This window comes from Loxodonta africana, chromosome 2 (assembly GCF_030014295.1).
Source record: "Loxodonta africana isolate mLoxAfr1 chromosome 2, mLoxAfr1.hap2, whole genome shotgun sequence".
NCBI lineage: Eukaryota > Metazoa > Chordata > Mammalia > Proboscidea > Elephantidae > Loxodonta > Loxodonta africana.
In genome coordinates, this window is record NC_087343.1 from 199,836,737 (window position 1) to 199,852,005 (window position 15,269).

A 15,269-nucleotide genomic window follows, 5' to 3' on the forward strand; every position below is an offset into this window, starting at 1 on the left:
ACCTTTTGAGTTTTTTTACTCAATATCATGACATTGTCAAAAAGATAAATTAGAAACAGACATCTTAGTTTGATTTGGGAGTTTTCCTACCCATTAAACCAAATATTCACTTGTAAAGAAATTCCCAACAAAAATTAATTCACCCAAAGTTGCTAATATTTTCTTTCCTGTTTGAAGTCAGGCTTCCTGAATATGAATCTCAAAAGATATGGCTGGGTAGAGGGCCAGAGACCATCTTGTGACCTGATATTAGTTGATCTCAGTAAAAAGGGGAGGGCAGGGTTCAATCAATCATGTTAAGATTAGCCAGTGGTTGATCTTCTCTATTTCTCCCTCCTCTTCTCTCTATAAGCCTCATTGTACCTAGCTTATTTCAAACCATTTGCTTTTTCTGGAATCAAAATGGTCTCCCTATATGCATATAGGATACCTGCTCAGAATAAACCTTATGGTTCAATTTCATTGAGTTTCGATTATTTCTAACACCATTAAGAAACTTCCAAATTATTGCACTTATCAATAATTTGCTACTTTTTATTACTGAATAATATTCTATCAATAGCTTCTTTTAGACAAACACAGCTTCTGGGGTTGTGGTTATGTGAGGCCCTGAGGATTTGCGCTCCCAGTCACCCCATAACTCCCTAGAACTAAGGCCAGACAGGCTTAAACAGTGACAGATGAGGGTGTGGTCACCTCTTCCCACACAGGGACCTTCCAAGTTCCTGCATCAAGGAGCACATTCCTCTCTCCCTCGCGACAGTGTCCACACTCACATATCTGGGTGTCCACAGACTTAGACTTGAAAGGACATCATTAAGCAAATAATAGTGTATCAGGCACAGAGCTATGGGAAAACCGTGAAACTGGCACTCAAAGGATGAGGCTTAGGAAATAGTGGCACCATGACCAATGGGGTTCCTATGTTGTTGATGATGTTTAATTATTTATTTTTAAAAGCAGCTTAATTGAGGCATGCTTAATATACAATAAAATGCACATATTTAAGGTGTTTAATTTGATAAATTTCGGTTTATGTATATACCCATGAAACCTTGGCCACAATCAAGATAATGAACCTATCCTTTATCTCCAAAACTTTTCTTGTGCCCCTTTAGTAATCCCTCCTCCCCTCCCCTCCCCTGAAAGCAACCACTGGCTTGTTTTCTGTCACAATAGATTAGTCTGTATTTTCTAGAGTTTTATATAAATGGAATCACATGGTATGCATTCTTTTGGGAGAGGATATCTGGCTTCTTTCACTTGGAATAAATATTTTGAGATTCATCCATGTTGTTTTATTAGCCAGTGGTTCATTCTTTTTTATTGCCAAGTAGTATTCCTCTTAATGTTTTTAATGGTCTCTTGATGGACATTCAGTTTGTTTCTAGCTTTTTGCTATTAAAAATAAAGCTGCTATGAACATTCATGTACGAGTCTTTGTGTAGATATGTATTTCCTTTTTGTTATGGATTGAATTGTGTCCACCCAAAAAGAAATGTGGAAGTCCTAAATATGACCCTGTTTGGAAATAGGAATTTTCTTTTTTTTATGTTAATGAGGTCATACCAGAGTAGGGTGGGTCCTAAACTTAATTACTTCTGAGTGGTGTCTTATAAAAAGAGCAGAATAGACATAGACACACACAGGGAGAGGAGAGATGCCATGTGAGGACCCATCCATAAGCAAAGGAATGCCAAGGATTGCCAGCACACACTAGAATATAAAAGAGAGGCATACAGAAGGAATCGATATGGATGAGACCCTGATTTGGACTTTTAGCAACCAGAACTATGAGAAAATAATTTTTTTTTATTTTGCTTTCAGTGAAAGTTTACAGTTCAAGTTAGTTTCTCTTACAAAAATTTATACACACACTTATGTGACCCTAGTTGCTCCCCCTATAATGTGACAGCACACTCCTCCTTTCCACCCTGTATTTCCTGTGTCCATTCAACCAGCTCCTATCCCTTTCTTCCTTCTCATCTCATCTCTGTACGGGAGCTGTCCATTTAGTCTCATGTATCTACTTGAGCTAAGGAAGCACACTCTTCACAAGTATCATTTTGTGTCTTATAGTCTAGTCTAATCTTTGTCTGAAGAGTTAGCTTTGGGAATGGTTTTAGTTTTGGGCTAACAGCGAGTCCAGGGGCCATGTCTTCTTAGGTTCCTCTAGTCTCAGTCAGACTATTAAGTCTGGTCTTTTTACTAGAATTTGAGTTCTGCACCCCACTTTTCTCCTGCTCCGTTGGGGACTCTCTGTTTTGTTCCCTGTCAGGGCAGTCATTGTTGGTAGCCGGGCACCATATAGTTCTGGTCTCAGACTGATGGAGTCTCAGATTTATGTGGCCCTTTCTGTCTTTTGGGCTTATAAGAAAATAAATTCTTGTTCTTTAAAGTCACCTGCTTCTGGTATTTGTGTTATCGCAGCACTGAGTAACTAAGACGCTTTTTTCTAAGACAAATACTTAGAGTGAAATGGCTGTATCATGTGGTAGTTATCTGTTTAACTTTTTATAGAAACTGTCAAACTGTTTCTAAAGAGGTTGTACTATTTTATATTCCCATCAGCAGTGTATAATTGCAATTCTTCCACATCCTTGTCAATACTTGGTATGGTGAGTCTTTTTAATTTTAGCCATTTTAATAGGTAGGTAATGATATCAGGTTGTGGTTTTAATTTGCATTCTATTAAAGTGTGATGATGTTTTCATGTGCTTATTTGCTATCTGTGTATCATATTCTTTGCTGACGTTTTTGTTTTTCGGTAATGAATGATGGATTTGTCAAACTTTTTTTTGCATCTATTGTTTTAAATAACATTTTATTGTGTTTTCGGTGAAAGTTTACACAGAAAAGTAGGTTCCCATTTGACAATTTCTACACAAATCTTTCAGTGACATCAGTAACATTTGTCATAATGTGTCAACATTCTCTTTAATTCTGTCTGGTTGTTCCATTTCCAGTGCTCTAGTTTCCCTACCCTCTTATCTTTCATCTTTGCTTTAGAGTAATTTTTGACCTTTTGGTCTCATATAGATGGTTTTTTAATGGAGCACCATACTTACAGGTAATATCCTTTGTTTTTTGTTTTCTGCGACCTTAAGGAATTCTTTATTTAGCAGGAGAAACAAAGAGCCAGCAGTCACCACACTGTATTGCAATGTTATATGAGAGAGGTAAGGGCAGGGTGCAGAAGTAGTGAACCCAGTCATATTGGATGGGGGAAACCCACTAATTTGCCCATAAGCTAACAGAAAATTCCTCAGTTTGCCAAAAGAACCATTCACAACTGGCACTTTGTTGCCTCCTTTCTTCTTACTATATAATCCAGTTACAAAGAGAAAAAAGTTGAGGTGGGATCCTTGCTGGGTTTGTCTATGCTCCCTTCCATGTGTTGCTCCCTCTGCTAAAACTATTCCTTCCTGCCCGTTGAATTCCTCCTTTTCCTCAAAGGGTTAAATGTTATCCCTTTTAAGGAACTTTCCCCAAATCCCTAGAAACTTAGGTGGCTACCTGTACTGTATTCCCATAATCCTCAGTACATAACTTGAATAGAATGTGTGGCACAAATCATTGTGAATGTGCCTCCATCATTAAACCATGAGCACGTTGGTGGCAGGAGATGTGTCTTCTTCATCTCTGTCTCCTCAGTGGGTACAGAGCAAGGCTGGCACCCACAGTTGCTCAGTAGACATATGTGAAAGAATGATTCTAAGTAGCAAGAAGGCACTTTTCTCTCTTAGGCTATTCCTCACTCACCTTGATACTTCCTTTGAGTTCATGTAAAAGACAACTGAATTTTGGCTGTCTGAATCTCCAAACCTATGTTTGCAATGCCGAACTATCCTGTAGTTGGTGAGAAGTTCCAACATGTCCACCCAGAAATTAGAAACCCGAGCACCTCCTGCCTCTTCAGAGAGCTTAGGACCGCCTTTCAACCTCAATCTGAATTGGATACGTTAGTCTTCAAAAAAACATAAATTCTAACATGAAAATCAGGGAGGAAAATATTGTTTTTACATTCAGAGGTGAGTTTCCAGAGTGCAAATTTTTCTGTCTGGTTAGGATTGCTTTCTTACTGTTAGGACACTTAGCTGATGACTTTGCACTCCATCACTGTTGTTACTGGGTACCATCAAATTGACTTCGACTCACAATGACCCCACATTACGGTGTAGAACTGCCCTACAGGGCTTCCCAGGCTGTAATCTTTACAGAAGCAGACTGCCAGATCCTGCCACCGTGGAACCAGCAAGTAGTTTCAAACTAGCGACCTCTCAGCCAGCAGCCAACAATTAACCGTTGCACCACTAGGGCTCCTTACTCTACCACTAGTGTTCCTAAATAAAATAATTGCTTTATTGCCTGGGTAATATCCTTTATTTTGTGTGCCAATCTGTTATTTCACTGAAAGGTGACCTCAGGGGATATTTTTGGTTCAAGGTTTAAAGAGTATCTCAGGGCAGTAATCTCACGGAATCCTCTAATCTCAACTGGTCCAGTAAGTCTGGACTTTTTAAGAATGTAAGTTTTGTTCCACATTTTCCTCTTGTCCTATCAGGGTCCATCTATTGTGCCCCTGATCAGAATGGTCAGTAGTGGTAGCCAGGCACCACCTAGTTCTTCTGGTCTCAGGGTAGATGAAGATATGGCTCACGAAGACTATTAGCCTTGTAGGCTGGTTTCTTCTCTAAGACTTTGGTTTCCTTCTTTCTCTTTTCTCCTGGTGAGTAGAGATTGATAGTTGTATCTTAGATGGCTGCTTGCAGCTTTTAAGACCCCAGACACTACTCACCTCACTAGAATGCAAAACATAAACTTTGCGAACTATACTATGCCAATTGACTGAGTTTTCCCATAAAGGTCCTAAGGTTCTAGGTCTTCAAACCCAGAAAACCAATTTTGTGAGTTGTTTGGTTGTGTCTGAGAAGTATCTATAACTACATCCTCTATGAATATATATACATACACACATATATGTACTTCTGGGGCATATAGATAATTCTATCTGTGCACACATATGTACACATATATGCCTATACACATATATATATGTGCCTATACACATATATCCATCTTCCTCCCATCCATCAGTTCTTTCCCAACACCACTTCCTTACCCCTCAGCCCTATGGTCAGTTACTAGTGCCCTTGATTCCCTGGAGCTCTGTCTGCAACCCCTACCCTGCTTTGACTCAGTTCCTATTCTCTTTCCTCCTACACCTGGGCTGTGAAGTGGATACAAGGGGAGCTGTATCCTGATCAAGGCATCACAGATTCCTCACCTTCAAGATGGGTGGGACTCAGTGTTGCTCAGCAGCCCCGTATCTGTTGGTGTTTTGCTCCCTCTCACATGGCTACTAGGCTCTGTCCCACTCTCACCTCTCAGGCATTGGTACCTGCATAAGTTCAGGCCTCACTTAGGTCTGAAAACAGACAGAGGGAGCTGAGTCAATGCTCACACCAAGAGCAGGAGGCAGGGAAAGGGGAGAGACCAAGAGTGGTTGTCTTTTTTGGGTGTCATGGGTCCACTTGAGATGTGATGAAGACAATGGGGCCTCTCTACAAAAATGCACTTCACCCTGTGGAAAATTTTAGTGCCCCTTGAACCCTGAAGTCCATCACAAGCTTGCCTCTGCAGAGATTCCTGGGTGTCAGTTTAAAAGAATCCATAACCCTTTTGTAACTTGTGGATCATATGCTACCCACCCACTTTTTATGCCTTTGAGGTTCTTTAGGAGTATACTTTTTCCTCTGAAAAAATTTGCTTCCCTTCAGTGGGGACTTGTGTAATGGTGAAAAGCGAAAGAAAACATTTTTTGAAGCAAAATAGCTGGGGTATTAGGCAAAACCAGAGGTGCCCCATGTACTCAAATGGAAAGCATCCCTCAATTAAGCCTGGAACTCAAGACCAATGGGCCAGACGGGTTCTCACAAATCATGTACTTTCAGATAATATTTCTCAAAATCTATATCACAAAAAAAAATTTAAACATTCGATGGCTCAGCATGCATTCCACTACTGAAAACACATGGTGTCAACAAAAAATTCAAAGAAGAAAATAATTGGGTCTTGACAGGGATAAACTATGGATATGGAAAAGAGATTAAACGAGGGGAGGAGAATAGGTCTCTCACCCGCTTGTCTTTGTATCCTTCTCCATTCTGAAGCCAAGAAAACATAGTAGAAGCTCAAATGGTACAAGTGCCTGGGGAGTAGTAGGTAGAAAGCTCTGCCTATAATAACCTAGCTTTTCCTGGAGTTTCCACAAAACAAAAAGCAGGATATTGGATAGCTGGTTCAGGGCCTGTATAAAATCTCTAGCATAAGGGCATGGTGAAGTTGAGGTACTTAACCATTCTGGGACCACACACCCTCAGACAGCTCATGAAATCTACAGTTCCTCTACTCAAAAAATACACCAACATGCAAAATTTGCAGACAGCTTTACGAGATTTCCAGGCCGTGATGCTCAGCTTAAGTCCTGCTGACCACTGAGCATCAATTCATTAGCTAATGAATGGGGAGAGTGAATCAGCTGCTCTCCTTGGCCTGCGCATGCTTCTGTCCAACCTGAAGCCAAGAAAGTTTACAGATGGCTGTAACCATGAAACAGGGAGGGACCCAAGAGAACTGTGGGGGGAAGTCTCCAAACACATTAAGACACTTATCTAACTATTTCTGGTGTTTCTCTGAAATAGAAAGAGAATATTCAGTGGTCTACACAGGAATGTGTATAGCACACACACAACCATGGCTCCTTGCTCATGTGGAATGAGCTGTGGAGTCTGATGGACATGGGATCTCTTAGAAATCTCCACACCCTCTACCTCTTGCCCCAGCACTGAGTGCCTCTATATGAGAGATCAGGAATGGATCCATGAAGGGGAGTATTGATATCTAAGAGCATGTGGAGATGGAGGTTATCAGGGAGAAGGTGGGAGGGTGAGATGAGATTATGGCATATATTTTTAAGGGGCAATATCACCACCAAGGAGGAGAAAATTGGTTCTTAAGGGTGAAAATTCTTAGTGAGGCTGAATATTATTTTACCTCATTGTCATATTTTTTATTTCCTCTTTTTTACTACATTGAAAGTTTTTTCCTCAGAGTCTTGGTGTTGCTCTTAAAAATTTATATGAGCTCTGTAGGTACTAAGGAGCCCCAGTGGTGTGGTGGTTAAGGTCAGCAGATTGAATCCACTGGCCACTCCTTGGGAATCCTATAGGGCAGTCCTACTCTATGAGTCGGAATCGACTCGACAGCAATGGGTTATAAAAAAAAAAAAATAGGTACTGAAAATTATTCTTCCCCTAATTCTGAGACCTATATTAAGTAGGAAGGCGAGGTGGGGGCTGGCCTGTCCTGGGGGAGCAAGTTTGGGTGAGCAATGAAGAAGGATGAAGACTGTAGTTCCTGTGGTCTTAGTGATGGGCCCTTGGAGCTCAGGTCTGGAAAAATGGATCAGGAAACTATGTGGGGCATCCCAGCTCCTGGCCTCACTTGAACCATGAATAAGCCACTGGTCCATGCTTCTCTTTGATACTTACCTTGGGATTTGGAGTAGAAAATCCTCTCTGCAATGATGATACCAACAATTAGGCAAACACAGGTCGATCCCAGTAAAACGAAAGCCAGGTGCCAATGTGAAGGCTGGAAAAATGTCTCTGAAAAACAGTCCCACAGACTCTTCATGATTTCTCAACAGCCAAGACAACTTGATTCTCATTTAACGAGTCCTTATACTTCAATATGAAAAGGATATTTTCCTATAAAGATTTAAAACTTTGCATATCTGTACAAGTTATCTGGATTTTATTTTATTTACTGTGCTTTAGGTGAAAGTTTACAGAGGAAACTGGTTTCTAATTAAACATTTAATACACGAATTGTTTTATGACATTGGTTGCGAACCCCATGATGTGTCATCCATCGCTCTCCCCGTCTCTACCCTGGGTTCCCTGTTTCCATTTGTCCAGTTTTCCTGTCCCTTCCTGCCTTCTCATTTTTGCTTTTGGGCTGGTGTGCCCGTTTAGTCTCGTATACGTGACTGAACTATGATGGACGTTCCTCACGTGTATTATTGTCTGCCCTTTAGACCTGTCTAATCTTTGGCTGAAGGGTGAAACTCAGGAGTGACTTCAGTACTGTGGATTTTATTTTTGTATGTGAAGTGAGGTTGAGGTCTGATTTAATTTTTTTTTTTTAATGGATAACAATTGTGCTAGCATTAATTATTGAATGGACTTTGCCCACTGTCACATGCAATGTCATTTCTGTCTACATCAAGTTTCTACTCATACTTGGATTTGTCTCTAGACTCTCTGTTCTGTGTCATTGGCCTACTTGTCTATTCCTGTGCCAATAATTTGACTGGCTTAATCATCACAGCTTTGGGATGCATCTTCATAAATACTAGGCTAAGCTCTCTTTCAACTGTGTTTGTCAATTCTTAGTCCTTTGCTCAGTCACATAAATTTTCAAATTCTAAGAAATTTTCAAATTTTAAGAAAGTTATGCTGAAATAGTGAATGGAATTGTATTGAATCTATAGATCAATTCTAGGAATCCTTAATCTATTTTATCTTCTTATCTGTATCTTATCCATTTATTTCAGTTTTCTTTAATACCTTTTAATAATGTTTTATAATTTCCTTCATTAACAGTTTTCAAATGTTTTTTTGGACATATTCCTAGTTAGCAGATTTTTTATTGTTATTGTAAATGGCATGTTTGTTTTTCTGCCTTTGCTGGTGTAGAAATACAATTTATTTTTTTTATCAATCTTATATACTGACTTAGTTTCTTAGTCCTGCTGAAACAGAAATAACACAAGTAGGTGGCTTTAACTTACAGAAATTTACTTTCTCACAGTTTAGAAGGCTAGAAGTCTCAATTCAGGGCACCAGCTCTAAGTGAAGGTTGTCTCTGTCCTCTTTGGGTGAAAATCTTTTTCTCAGCTGTTTCTCCACATTCCGTAGCGATCTCCACGTAACATGTTATCTTCCTTTCAATTCATGCTTGCTTCTCTGTGTCTGATCTGCCCTTTTAATACCCAAAAGGGAATAGATTTAAGATACACACTGCCCTAGTATGGCCTCAAAAATATGACAAAGAAAACCTTATTCCCAAATGGGATTACATTCACAGGTATAGTGGTTAGGATTCCAACACATATTTTGGGGGGACACAATTCAGTCCATAATATATACCATGAACCTGATAAATTCTTTTACGAATCAGGAGAATTATTCTTTTGAATTTTTTTTTTTTTATCATCACATAACCTGTGAACAGTGGCTGTTCTATTTCTTCCTTTCTAAAAGTTACAACTCTTTTTTCATTTTTTCCCCTATTGCAATGACTGGTACTCACTCCAGTACAGTGTTACAGAAATGTTTAATGCAGTCATCCTTATTAAGTTCCTGATTTCTTTCCTTTATTTTTTTTATGAAGTTTTACAGAACAAACTAGTTTCCCATTAAACAGTTAGTATGCATATTGTTGTATGACATTGGTTAACAACCCCACAACATGTCAACACTCTCCCTTTGAGACCTCGGGTTCCCTATTACCAGCTTTCCTGTTCCCTCCTGCCTTCCAGTCCCTGCCCCAGGACTGGTGTGCCACTTTAGTCTTGTTTTGTTCCATGGGCCTGTTCAATTTTGGCTGAAGGGTGAACCTCAGGAATGACTTCATTCCTGAGCTGAAAGGCTGTTCAGGGACCATACTCTCTGGGTTTCTCCAGTCACTGTCAGGCCAGCAAGTCTAGTCTTTCTTTTAGAGTTAGAATTTTGTTCTACATTTTTCTCCAGCTCTGTCCGGGACCTTCTACCATGATCCCTGTCAGAGCAGTCAATTGTGGTAGCCAGGCACTGGACTCAGTCTGGTGGAGGCCATAGTAGATGTGGTCCATTAGTCCTTTGTACTAATCTTTCCCTTGTATCTTTAGTTTTCTTCTTTCTTCCTTGCTCCCAAATGGGTGAGACCAGTAGAGTACCCTAGAAGGCCACTCACAGGCTTTTAAGACCCCAGACGCTACTCACCAGAGTAGAATGTAGAACATATTCTTTATAAACTATGTTATGCCAATTGAGCTAGATGTTCCCTGAGACCATGGTCCCCACAGAGCCCTGAGCCCAGCAATTTGGTCCCTCAGGGAGTTTGGATGTGTCTATGGAGCTACCATGACCTTGCCTTGTACAGGTTGTGTACTGTCTTACCCTTCAACAAAGTTACCATTTATCTATTGCCTATTAAGTGTTTTTCCATCCCCACCTCTCCCCTCCCTAGTAATCATCAGATTGTTTCTTTTTGTATGTAAACCTTTTCATGAGCTTTTACAGTAGTAGTCTCATACAATATTTGTCCTTTTGTGATTGACTTATTTCGGCCAGCATAATGCCCTCCAGATTCATCCATGTTATGAGATGCTTCACAGATTCATAGTTGTTCTTTATCATTGCATAATACTCCACTGTGTGTATGTACCACAGTTTGTTTATCCATTCATCTGTTGATGGGCATCTAGGTTGTTTCCATCTTTTTGTTATTTTGAACAATGCTGCAGTGAACATGGGTGTGCAAATGTCTATTCGTGTGACAACTTTTATTTCTCTAGGTTATATTCCTAGGAGTGGGATTGCTGGATCATATGGTATTTCTAGCTTTCTAAGGAAGCGCCATATCTTTTTCTGAAATGGTTGCATCATTTTGCATTCCCACCAGCAGTGCATAAGAGTTCCAAACTCTCTGCAGCCTTTTCAACATTTGTTATTTCCTGTTTTATTGATTCATGCCAGTAATGCCAGGTTGAGATGGTATCTCATTGTGGTTTTGATTTGCATTTCTCTAATGGCTAGGGTAATGGCTAGAGATCATGAGAATTTCCTCATGTGCCTCTTGGCCCCTTGAATTTCTTCTTTGTCCATTTTTTAATTGGGTTATTTGTCTTTTTGTTGTAGAGGTGTTGGATTTTGTAGATTTTAGAGATTAGATGTTTGTCTGATTTATAATAGCCAAAATTTTTTTCACAGTCTGTAGGTTTTCTTTTTACTCTTTTGGTAAAGTCTTTTGATGAGCATAAGTGTTTAATTTTTAGAAGATCCTTGTCTAGCTTATCCTCTGGAGATTGTGGGTTGTTGGGTTGTGGTTTGTACCATGTTAATCCCGTGTTATTAGGGCCCCTAGCATTGACCCTATTTTTTCTTCTATGAACTTCATGGTTTTTGGCTTTATCTTTAAGTTTTTGATCCATTTTGAGTTAGTTTTTTTATATGGTGTGAGGTATGGGTCCTGTTTTCATTCTTTTCCAAATGGACATCCAGTTTTGCCAGCACCATTTGTTAAAAAGACTGTCTTTTCTTCATTTGATGGACTTTGGGCCCTTGGCAAAGATCAGGTGAACATAGGTGGATGGATTTACATCTGCGTTCTGAATTCTGTTCCATTGGTCAATGTACCTGTAGTTGTACCAGTACCAGGATGTTTTGATTACCATAGCTGTATAGTAGGTTCTGAGGTCAGGTAGTGTGAGTCCTCCTACTTTATTCTTCTTCTTCAATAGTGCTTTACTTATCTGGGGCTTCTTCCCTTTCCATATAAAGTTATTGATTAGTTTTTCCATTTCTTTAATGAATGCTGTTGGCATTTGGATTGGGATTGCATTGTATTTGTAAATCGCTTTGGATAGAATTGTCATTTTCACAAGGTTGAGTCTACCTATCCATGAGCATGGTATGTTTTTCCATTTATGTAGATCTCTTTTGGTTTCTTGCGGTAGTGTTTTGTAGTTTTCTTTGCATAGGTCTTTTACATTCCTGGTTAGATTTATTCTCAAGTATTTTATATTTTTAGGGGTTATTATAAATGGTATTGTTTTCCTCATTTCCTTTTCATTGTTCTCTTTTTTGGTGTTTAGGAATCCAACTGATTTTTGTATGTTTGTCTTGAATCCTGGTACTCTGCTCAATCTTTCTATTAGTTCCACTAGTTTTCTCGTGGAGTCTTTTGGATTTTCTATGTACAGTATCATATCATCCAGAAATAGAGAGAGTTTAACTTCTCCATTACCAATTTGGATCCTCTTTATTTGTCTTTCTTGCCTTATTGCTCTAGCTGGGACTTCCAACACAGTGTTAAAAAGGAGTGGCAATAAAGGGCATCCTTGTCTTGTTCCTGTTCTCAATGGGAATGTTTTCAACCTCTCTCCATTAAGAATGATATTGACTGTTAGTTTTCCATATATGCCCTTTATTGTGTTGAGAAATTTTCTTTCTATACCTCTTTTATTGAGAGTTTTTATCAAGAATGTGTGTTGGACTTTGTTGAATACTTTTTCTGGGTCGATTGAGATTATCATGTGATTCTTTTCTTTGTTTTTATTTATGTGGTGGATTACATCAATTGATTTTCTAATGTTGAACTATCCTTGCATACCTGGTATGAATCCTGCGTAGTCGTGGTGTATTATTTTTCTGATATGATGCTGAATTCTGTTGGATAGAATTTTGTTGAGAATTTTTGCATTTGTTTTATGAGAGATATTGGTCTGTAATTTTCTTTTTTTGTGGTGTCTTTGCCTGGTTTTTGTATCAGTGTTATGCTGGCTTCATAGAATGAATTCGAAAGTATCACTTCCTTTTCTATGTCCTAGTGTAAGCTCTCCTCTGAACGTATGGTAGAATTCTCCAGTAAAGCCATCTGAGGTAGGGCTTTTTTTGTTGGGAGTTTTTTTTTTTTTTTTAATTACCTTTTCAGTCTCTTCTCTTGTTATGGGTCTGTTCAGATTTTCAACATCGTTTCCTGTTAGCTTGGGTAGATAGTGTGTATCTAGAAATTTGGCCATTTCCTCGTTTCCTCTAGGCTTTCGAACTTGTTGGAGTACAGTTTTTCATAATATTCTGTTATGATCCTTTTTATTTCAGTTGGGTCTGTTGTAATGTCCCTCATTTCATTTCTTATTTGGGTTATTTGTGTCCTCTCTTGTTTTTCTTTTGTCAGTTTGGCCAGTGGTTTGTTGATTTTGTTGATCTTTTCAAAAAAACAACTTTTGGTTTTGTTAATTCTTTCTATTGTTTTTCTATCTCTATTTCATTTAAGTCTGCTCTAATCTTTATTATTTCCTTTCTTCTGGTGGCTGTGTTCTTCTTTTGCTGTTCCCTTTCTATTTGTTCAAGTTGTGTAGCTAATGTTTTGATTTTGTCCCTTCTTTTTGATGAGCGCATCTATTGCTATAAATTGACCTCTGATGACTGCTTTTGCTGTGTCCCAAAAGTTTTGGTATGATGTGTTTTCAATCTCGTTTGATCCTAGGAATTTTTTTATTCCATCTCTGATTTCTTCTATTACCCAGTGGTTTTTAAGCAGGGTGTTACTCAGTTTCCATGTAATTGATTTTTTTTTTCCTTACTCTTTGTGTTAATTTCTGCTTTGATGGCATTGTGGTCAGAGAAGATATTTTCTATTATCTCAGTGTTTTGGATTTTGTTAACGGGTGCTCTGTGGCCTAAGATGTGGTCTATTCTGGAGAATATTCCACGTGTGTTGGAAAAGAATGTGTGCTTTGCAGCTTTTGGGTGGAGTGTTCTACATATGTCTATGGGTCAAGTTGGCTGATTCTGACCTTTAGCTCTTCTGTATTTTTGTTGAGTTTCTTTCTAGGTGTTCTGTCCTTTACTGAGAGTGGTGCGTTGAAGTGTCCTACTATTATTGTGAAGCTGTCAATTTCTCTTTTCAGTGCTGTTAGAGTTTGTTCTATGTATTTTGGAGCCCTGTCATTGGGTGCATAGATGTTTATTATGGTTAAGTCTTCATGATGGATTGTCCTTTTAATCATTATATAGTGCCCTTCTTTGTCTTTTATGGTAGATTTTGTTTTAAAGTCTATTTTATCTGAGATTAGTATTGCCACTCATGCTCTTTTTTGGTAGTTATTTTCTTGATATATATATTTTTCCCATCCTTGCATTTTTAATAAATTTACACCTTTGTGTCTAAGCTGCGTCTCCTGTAGAGAGCGTATTGATGGATCCTGTTTTTTAATCCATTCTGTCACTCTATGTCTCTTAATGGGTGCATTTAGGCCATTTACATTCAGTGTAATTACTGATAAAAAAAAAATTTGATAGGCGTGAGTTTATTGCTGTCATTTTGTAGTGCTTTTTTTTTTTTTTTTTGGTACTAACATTTTCTTTGTCCTCCTACTCTCCTGTACTGAATTTCTTTTGTTTGTGGATTTTTTTTCTTTTCTTTTGTTTTTGTAGATTTTGTTTTTACTGAGACTTTATGTTTTTCTTCTTTATTTTGATTTGTAGGTTTGTTAACTTTCTTTGTGGTTACCTTGAAATTTACCCTTATCTTCCTAGGTTTGAACCAGTCTATTAGTACTTGGTATCACCTTGTCTTCCTCCATTAGAAAGTTCTGTCTTCCTCCATTAGAAAGTTCTGTACCTACAGCATTTTTTCCCTCTTTTATTGTTTTGACGTTTTTGTCATTTACAGATTAACCTCTCTGGCTCCCTGTTGCAATTCTTTTGGCTTTGGGTAGTCCTTAAGAGTTCATTTCCTACATTGGTGTCTGGCTGGTACAATCTTGCATCCTAAATTCAGGCTGTAGTCTGATGTTGTTTGTTCTCAGATCAAAGGACTCACTTTAATAATTCTTATAAGTTTGGTTTGGTTTTTACATATTCCCTTAATTTCTGTTTATCTGGAAAGTCCCAATTTCACCATTGTATTTGAACAAAAGTTTTGTGAGATATATTATTCTTGGTTGGCAATTTTTTTCTCTCAAGATTTTATATATGTCATCTCATTGCCTTCTTGCCTGCATGGTTTCTGCTGAATAATAAGAGCTTAGTCTTACTGTTTCTCCTCTGTGTATGACTTTGTTTTTCTCAAGTTTCTCACAGGATTTTTTGTCTTTGGCTTTAGCAAGTGTGATTATGATATGCCTTGGTGTTTTTCTTTCGAGGGTTATCCTATTTGGGGTTCGTTGAGCTTCTTGGATGGTCAGCTTTTCATCATTCATGATATTAGGGAAGTTTTCTGTCAGCAATTCTTCAATGATCCTCATCATGTTTTCCATTTTCTTTCCCTGTTCTGGAACTCGGATCACTTGTGAATTTTTCTTTCAATAGTATCCTACTTAATTCTCAGGGTTTCCTTATTTTTTTCTGATTTTTCCTCAAACAGAGTTCTATCTAAGTGTTTGTCTTCAATTTCACTAATCCTGTCTTCCATCATTTCAAACCCGGTCCTCAGCC

At 38.5% G+C, this 15,269-nt stretch overlaps 1 protein-coding gene across 1 annotated transcript in view; it reads right to left on the minus strand.

The window, feature by feature from the left end:
* Positions 1 to 7,436: 7,436 nt before the first annotated feature.
* LOC104846286 (butyrophilin-like protein 8) overlaps positions 7,437 to 15,269 on the minus strand; it is a 34,593-nt gene continuing 26,760 nt past the window's right edge. Inside the window, 1 exon segment of the mRNA XM_064279727.1 lies at positions 7,437 to 7,670. Within this exon segment, the coding sequence (XP_064135797.1) occupies positions 7,468 to 7,670 (203 nt within the window). The 3' untranslated portion in view covers positions 7,437 to 7,467.